The sequence below is a fragment of the Aplysia californica genome, unplaced genomic scaffold, assembly GCF_000002075.1.
Source record: "Aplysia californica isolate F4 #8 unplaced genomic scaffold, AplCal3.0 scaffold01495, whole genome shotgun sequence".
NCBI lineage: Eukaryota > Metazoa > Mollusca > Gastropoda > Aplysiida > Aplysiidae > Aplysia > Aplysia californica.
This window is the reverse complement of record NW_004798765.1, coordinates 38,531-47,530: the sequence shown is the minus strand read 5'-3', so window position 1 is coordinate 47,530 and position 9,000 is coordinate 38,531. Positions and strand designations below refer to the sequence as shown.

Here is a 9,000-nt window from a genome sequence, read left to right as displayed (position 1 = left end):
GTCTTGAGGTTCGCAGTTCGCTCTCATGGCCGTCCGTTACCCGTTCGCTCTGACTGAGTCCGCGAGTAACGAACCCGTCCGTCCGCTCGCCCCAACTCTACAATGAATGTCCCTATCAACACTAGTAGGCTATTTCAGAGGTAGTGCTTCCCAGTCAAACGTCCGCCTCCGAAAGAACCTAGACAAATAAGAATTTCGTGTAAGGTGCCTTTCCCAAGGACACAACATTAGACCGAGCTGAGGCTCAAACCCCCCTAACCCGCAACCCCATGCTTACGAATTAACCACTAGGCTATTGACGCCAAGTGGAGAGGGCCGTGACAGGAAATAACAGCCAAAATACAGTCAAACCTGCTGTAATGGCCACCTGTCCAAGACAATCACCAATACAAACTACCATCTCCCACCTCTACCATTTTTCTACATAATAATGGCACAGCCCAACACGTTCACCCCTCTGAAAAAAAATCACTTTTCTCCTCGACAAAGAGTGATTTAATTATCTTCCACTATTTCAGCAACTGTACCTGTAAAGCTGGTCTCGAACCGCCCACTCCCTGGTGGACACTGTGAGCACTGTGAACCCCGAGAAATGCTCCAGTCTAGCTTCTGTATGACGGTTGCTGAGAGTGAATATCAACCTAAAGGAAAATAAATAAAGTACATTTGTACACTAAAACCTACAAGTACTTTTACCTTCAACTTATGATTTTACAATGTGAGCCATTATGTTAAACTTTGAAAAAAAAAACAACCCAAAACCCCCAAATATACACATCAAGCTTAGACACCCTCAAGATTTGACTTGTAGGGGAGGACATATGTGTGAGTGGGTGTATGTGTATGTGTGGGTGTGCATGAGTTGTGATATGGGTTGAAGTCATATGTCATTCTATTGTGGCATCATCAGAGATATAGAAGAAAAGGGATACAAGACTATAAACTATAACTTTATCATTTAAACGTACAGGTCATTCTTTCACAAGCACGTCTTTAAAAAAAACACAACAAAAACCAACTTTTAAAAAAGCATATCGGAACGACTATCTTGAAGAACTACAGCAAAAATAAGGGATAGGAACAAAGTAGTTTGTTGACTTTCAGCTGCATTCGAGGAATTGTAACCTTTTGAGCTAAACGTATATGTTAATTGTTCTAAAACCTCAGATTTCAACATGAACTTCATTTCCTCAAAACAAAAGGTGGCCATCCTGTCATAGACCAGGTCTGTAGGTTGATCTGTTATGGGAATTACGAGTGCTGCACTTTACTTCTTCGAGAGGCAAATTAATATTTTCACTGTCCGGTTATTCAGAGGCAAATTAATTTGAGAACTTCATGAAAATTAGGGTGGGTCATGAAAAATGCTTATAACTTCTTTATTTTTTTAAATACGACTTTATTTTTTTAAATACGAATATGAACCAAACATCATTGAACTGAAAATTGAATGAAGTAAAAACATATAAAAAATTTTATTACAATACCTTGAGCACGAGTGAAAGGCTCAACAACAGGAGCTGAGGTTTAATCAACCCAGTTATTTTTTAGATTAATATTAACATTTTAGAACTTCAAATACAGTGGGAAATTAAAGGGTATGAAGGGTGATGCAAAAATTGGGGGGAAATTATCTGTAAAACAAAAGAAGATCTGTACATAAAGTGTTAAAAAATAACGTAAGACGTACATAGCTGTACAAAAAACTCACTTATGATAATAGTCTTTGCGGGGAGCAGTCAGCTTCCAGCCAAGCCTTTTCCGAGCAAGGGCCAATTTTTCAAGATTTCTGAATATTCACAAAAAATCATACAACATAAAATTAATTGAAAAGCATACTTAGCATTTCACAATGTGTGTGTTTTATGCGTGAGTATGAGCATGTGAGCCCACATCACCGGTGTTTCATGAATGAATGAACAAGGTGGTTGCCAGTTTTACACAATAATTTAAATCTCACATCAACAAAGTCATCCCCAAATAATAAAATCATTCATAAACACTTTTCAGAACTAATTATTTTTTCAATTCCAAAATCTTCATCAGTTTACCAGATCACAGCTCATAAGGTTAAGCACAAATAAATTCTTTTTAATTGGGGGATGGGGGGGGGGGGGGGGGCATGCATGCATTCAGTCTCTTTAACTTGACAAGACTTAAAAGTATCAATTTTCTTAAAGACTTGAATTTCAATTTCAAAAGGCACATAATTTGGGGACTACTATTTCAAGGAATCAATTACTTCAGCTTCAGGCACAGATTAAACTAAGTTCTGACAAGCAGACAGCCTCCTTGACCTGCTCTTCTCCATTTTCTAACAACCTAAGTACATTTAAATGAATCATTTGCTACCGCAAAAGACTACAAACGAACCTTATGATCAGAAGTGAAGAAGCTATTGTCAAAGATCTCAACTGCACAAAGTTCAGGACAAAGTATGTACTTAAGTATGTCAGCAATAACAGACAAACAATGTGAGAACACTAACAATATGATAACATTAACAAGCATCAAAAAACGCCCAAACAAAATCAGATACACTAACCATACTTTTAAGTGCACTGTAGTGTAGTTTTACATAATATTCAACAACGTACCTGGGGTTCCGATTGTGGTAAACCTTGCTAACAACATAATCATTATTGGGGCTCTGATTTGCTTGCCGATTTGAAGTTGTATTTAAACAACGGCAAGTAAAAGCTGAAAAGAACAATAAAAAGTATTCTTTTAACAATGAACAATAAATGTTTATCTGTAACATTCAAACACATACATTTTAACTGCTAACTTACTTGCAGCTTACATTTTTTAAAAATACATCTCAAATAAATAAGATTTTAAAAAATTTATATACATTTTGCCATCTATTCTTCTATGAAATTATTAAATTCATCATACAAAGGATGGTTGAAGGGATACCATCCAGTGTTAAAAGTCCATGTGTCTCCTCCTGTATCATGACCTTGTTAACTGGGCTACTGGCTTTTTCACTCTTTCCAAGTATGTTTTTTGGGGGGTCTATACATAATTAATTTTTGGCTCAATTTGGCTATACGGGTGAAGTTCAATAACTTCATAAAAGCATGGACATCACTCAAAAGGTAACAGGTGATTCATCAAATTTAAGGAAATTGAATTAGGAATTCATTCAGACATGAAACAAGGATTAACTTTGAACATAAGCATGATAACAAGGGTTAGAATGGGTTAACAATTCCCTTCAGCCATTCCCTTATCTTTATTCCATGGAAAAAGTACAGGGGTTAAAGTCTACTTGAGCCATCCCCACCCACCCCCAACCCAAATTTCAACGATCATTGTGTTTCTTTAATAACATTCCCAGTTTCATTAACCAAGATCTTCTAACAAGGAAATAACCAACTTGTCACTTAAAAGAGACTTATTACCGCGATTGCTTCCCTTTAGTCACACAGCGAGGCATTAAATATGTAAATATGTTTTGTGAAAAATATTTTTTTAATGTGAAAATACGCGGGAATCCAAAATTATGCAAATGTTGCAGAATTACGCGAAACAACGGGGGCGCACAATCCCATAATCCGACGGGGACAGTCTTATCAATTTTTAACCACCAAGGGATCTTTAATGTGTGCAACTTGCACACAAGGCCTCCGAAATTTTTTGCCCTTATCAGAGAAGGCTAGGTGTTGTTCTTACTTCATAAGATCAGAGGTGTGGCTGAAAGACAGCAGTAAGAAAGAGCCAAGGAGTAGCAGTAGAAAGACTGCAGACAGAGTCAAGAACCCAGGGGAGGGGGCAAAGGAGGTGAGGGGGTGGAGGCATTTCAACATGGAGACGAAAGCAGATGACAGAACATCGTTAGAGAGCAGGAAAGGATATGAAAGGCGAACATGACATGTTTTAGTTTTAGAGAAAAGAAAATTTTCCGTCGCTATCCGGATTTTAACCCAGGGCCTATTGAATGATAGGCGAACACCTTAACCTCTAGACCACAAGAGCACCCTACTCCTTGCTTGGCACTTCTGAAGTCTTTTTTTTAAGGGCATAGAGGCACTCAGCGGCTTAAAATACTGTTAAATTTAGAAAGCTGCATGTGGCGTAGTGTGACATAGTATAGGCCTAGACTGTCGTGTCTGATAGCTTTTCTCCACCTTGTACACAGGGAAGGTAGGCAGTGAGTTGAGGAAGCCGGATTTTTTTTAAAAATTGGAATTAGGGGTATTACAATCATATTTTTGTAAAAGTACCAAAAAATCATAATATAATGATTCAGCCAAATTCATCATATAATGATTTGCAGCCCTGTCAGTAGGCTTGGGACTGTCGGAAACCAGTCATAGGAGGCTGGAATTCAAACGGATAAAATGAATTTAAAATATCTTTCATGCTGACATCATCACAACCATATTATGTGGTCCCCATTATAAACAGTGGAGATCTCAGATGTGGAAAGGAGTTCCACAGAAGGCCGGCCAACCAACAACACACAAAAGAAGGGATATTATGAGCAGGATATTATATACTCTAACCCTAACTATCGACCTAATTGTATTGTCTGCTCAGTGGACCATGTCACAGTAAGTGCCGGCCCTCTGGGGAACTCCTCTCCAGATGTGCATGGTAGGAGAAAGCCAGGCTAATAATTTATCATTTTGTGTTACTAAGTCAATTTCTGATTATCTGTAATATGAAGGCCACCTTTATTCTCACCCCGCCCCGGAAAGAATAACCCATGTCTCGCTATTTTCACACCCCCACCCCCCCCCCCCCCCACCCCCTGGTGAGAATAGCTCCCACCCCGGTGTGGGCATGAGGCAACGACTCCCCCCTGACCTCTCGCAGGCCGATAAGATCACCTAGGCCCTTGGTGGTTTACCGCATGTGGTTGGGAACGAATAAAAATAATGTAAAAACATTTTTCGCCTCTCCAGTTTAAAAAAAGGCTCACTACCGACGCTACTGGGTGGGGTGTGGGACCGGCCGGACCATTCGTTGTTTACTGTAGTTGTATTACACACTTAACGATGGCACTAACTCTCTGCCAGCACACAATAAATTATGGTTCAAAGAACAAGAGAGCGTGTACAAATGTAACGAGACACAAGCAAGAGACAATAAATGCTCTGGCACGACGGTAGAAGGATTGTAAATTATTCTGACAAAATGGGCGAGGGCGTTAAATCGTGTTAACTAGTTTAATAACTAAACAATCCAAGCTCTTTTCTTCTCTTTCATTTTTTTTCTTTTATTCTTTCTTTTTTTCTTGTCTCTTCTTTCCCCTTCTTCTTGATCATTTTGAGTTTGGAGCCAAAAAAGAGCCAGAGAGCCAAATGAAATCCTCCGAGCCAGATACGATTCAAAAGAGCCAAATATTTGGGATTTGGCTCCAAACTGACAACCCTGACTGTGACTATTCAGACACAAGCAGTGACGAACACGATGCTGTGGAGCATCAGCCCCCCCTCCCCCCCCTCCCCCCCCCCCCGCTAACCTCAGCCCTGATCCCACTTGAATTTCCGGTAAAACGAGGGGGTGAGAATAGCGAGACACGGGTTATTCTCACCTGGGGTGAATAACCACTTCCAATCTGAATGGAAGAGAGTTCAAGGCAGACTTTTCTTATCGACATGGTGACATGGGAACAAAAGTAAACAAAAACACAATAAAAAAAATTAAGGCAGTGCCTATTTGCAACGTCGGTTGCAATTAGCGACAGAGCTAAATAAAACGCTGTGTGTTAAATATAAGGTTTAATAAAATCTACGCTTCATTTTTGGAAGTTCTGATGGCCGAAAGGACAGCGCGTCTGCGTTTGAAGTCCAACCTTTATTTTATGAGCGTGGGTTCGAATCCTAGTTTTTTTTGTTCTTCTTCTTCTCCTCTTCTCGACTGATCAACAATTTTTTCCCATAATTATAACTAGTTGCTTTGAAGTTTTTTATGTGGTGCTGAAGCATGCTCTGGTTTTATCCGCAAGAGGAGCTTTCACCTACTTTTCCTTTAACCAATTTAGGCAAGCTTGCAAACAAGGGAAGAATGCAAAAGAAAGAATATATATATACAATAAATACAAAACTGGGACCCCTCGAAATGAAAAATCTTTTACACCAAAGAGTAAAAGAAAACATTTTTCAGACTGCATGGACAAATTCAAAGACAGGCACATTCTTTAAAAAGATAGTGCCAAACATAAAAACTATAGTACCGTATGGAGAGGGCCAAAACTTGATTACCCGACTCAGATTATACTCACCATATTTCTTCATCAAAAGAAATCAAATATGCCACCAGTGCCAAGAAACACTATTAATTGATCACGTACTTTTGGAATGTGAACTGTTCATACAATACCGAAATGCATTAATAGATCAATTTAAAAAGGAAGGCATTCATTTTGACACTACAAACATTCTGTACCCAAAGAGAAGCAATCAAACGAAAATTCTTATTAAAAATTTAATAGACGAAATAAATAAAAAATATCGTATATAAATCTACAGGCAATCTCTTGCCTCTAACATTATCTAAATCAATCTATGCTTTAACAAGGGGAAAAGGGTTATTTATTATTGTTGTTGTTGTCATTATTATTATTATTATTATCATCATTATTATTATTATTATTATTATCATTATTATTATTATTATTATTAATATTATTATTATTATTATTGCTGTTGTTGTCATTATTGTTATTATTATTATCTGGGACACGGAAATAGAGGGGGGGGGGGAAGGGGAGGGGGGCGGGGGGAAGGGGACTGGGAATAAAGAATATGGGTATGCTCCAAGAAAAGTTGTTCTTCATACTTATTTGTTTACTTATTATTATTATTATTATTATTATTATTATCATTATTATTATTATTACTATTATTATTATTATTGTTGTTGTTGTTGTCGTAGTTGTTGTTGTTGTTGTTGTTGTTGTTGTTGCTGATGTCATTATTATTATTATTATTATTATCATTATTAAGATTATTTTATTATAATTGGTAGTAGTAGTATTATTGTTATTCATCGTTGTTTCTATTATTGGTAGTGTTATTATTGTTGTTTTATTATTACCACCCTCGTTATGGCTATCATTATTACTATCATCGTGATCATGGCTATTACTTTTAAATATAATACCTTTAATATATAAAAGCATTATAATTTTACATTCCCCCCTCCCTCTATCTCTCTATCCGAATGAAATATATGAATATATATCTCAATCCATTTCATTCAAGTATGGAGGAAATGATGTCGAAAAAACAAAACAAAAACAAGCAACTTTACAAGTTGAAAGTGATTTAAAACATGGGTCTCTACATCTTTCTTTCCACTCCTTACACAAGAGGATGTCGGTAAAAGGATGTGACCCTCTACAAAAAGAACAAAAATGCAATAGTTGAGTTTATACATCATATTTCCCCTCCTTAAACCACGAGGAGATTGGTCTTATAGATGTAACTCAATAGAATGACTAAACACAAAATGAGAATAGACATCTGCTTTCCTCTTGAAAAAAAAAAAGAATGGTGATCTGAACATATATAACCTCAAATTGTATGGATTGAATTACCTAATTTAACATATTCATACAAGGTATCTGATCCCATACAATCGGCGGATTCCAAGTAGTGTCCTTTTAGAAATTTTGATTTATAATAATATTGCTCCATTTATTATTTTAATATTATTTCATTATTTTACTAAAATCAATTCTATTGTTAGTATTATTGTTTTTTATATTGATGTTATGACCGTGTTTCTTCTTCTTCTTCTTCTTCTTCTTCTTCTTCTCCTTTTTCTTCTTCTCATTATCAATATTTGCATATGATAATCATTAGCATTATTTATTTATTGATTGATTTATTATTTATGTATGTATTTATTTATTTATTTATTATTTAATTGATGGGTGGTTTTTTTTACTTAATTATCATTAATACTGCCCTTAATCCATAAACGTGTTATCGATAAAAATAGATGGTAATATCAATGATGACACTATGAGGGGGAGGGGGGGTGATGAGAGGGGGTGGGGGAGAGGCAATTACAGCGAATTATAGGCAATTTCCAGGTTGAGAACCATAGATATGGGGTACATAGAAGCGGAACCAATAAATTGGCAAAAAGATATTATTAATCCGAATACAGGAAAAAGAGGCTAAAACAGCACCTGGACATGGATGGCTGGTGCCTCTATAAATAAATCATTGATGGTCTGGTCTGGTCCAATTTATGCCTGGTTAAAGTTCAATAGTGGATTTCCTTGGTCTGTGAGTCTATATTATTTTTAAAAAATAATTTTAGGTTCAGGAGAAGAAAAAAAACCTTCCGGCCCGAACGGGATTTGATGCCATGCTTGGAAGCACTAAACATTAGAGAACGTAGACAGCTTGTATACATTCTCTAGGTCTAACGTTAGAGAATGTAGACACTACCCCCTGCTAATTTAAACGCCGAAGCCAAGAAATCTAGATCAGGCGACGTTATGTGAGATGGCAAAATATAAAGTGCACGCAGAGATAGATCTAAGAATTATTCCGAAGTGACTATTTCCCCGAACGTTCGGGAAAATAAACTTGATCTCTATTTCTCTGAACAGTTTCCGTTCTCTGCGTTTTTTGCGAGAGTTCGGCATCATCTTTCATTTTGTCGTTCTGCGAGGACTGGAAAGGAGCATTTTTTGCATTGAATTCAATTTCTAGAGCTAGAGATTTTTAGATGTCTGAATATTCAGATACTTCAATTGTGGTTGGGGCAAAGTTCCCGGACTACCCGGTATACTTCATTTGAAAATGCCTTCAAAGAATAACCCATGTCTCTCTATTCTCACCCTGGGTGAAGAATCAAATCCAAGTCCAAGAAGGTTAATCAAGAAACTGATAATATAAAGCTTCCACAATTCAGGCAAAATGACAATTATATTTTAAATGTAGAAACGATGGCTACTAGATCTAGATCTAGTATACTAGCATTTCAAATAGGAAGAGGCTAGCCGTACTTAATGACGGCTAGACTGGC

The 9,000-nt window shown here is 37.0% G+C and overlaps 1 protein-coding gene across 1 annotated transcript in view; it reads right to left on the bottom strand.

The window, feature by feature from the left end:
* The window catches only part of LOC101847171 (39S ribosomal protein L18, mitochondrial), a 14,125-nt gene that overhangs the window by 3,915 nt on the left and 1,210 nt on the right, over nt 1–9,000 (bottom strand). Inside the window, exons 2-4 of the mRNA XM_005112931.2 lie at nt 2,598–2,700; nt 1,712–1,789; nt 528–641 (exon numbers count right to left, since the gene is read on the bottom strand). Of these exons, the coding sequence (XP_005112988.1) occupies nt 528–641; nt 1,712–1,789; nt 2,598–2,700 (295 nt within the window). The remainder of the gene's footprint in view (nt 1–527; nt 642–1,711; nt 1,790–2,597; nt 2,701–9,000) is intronic.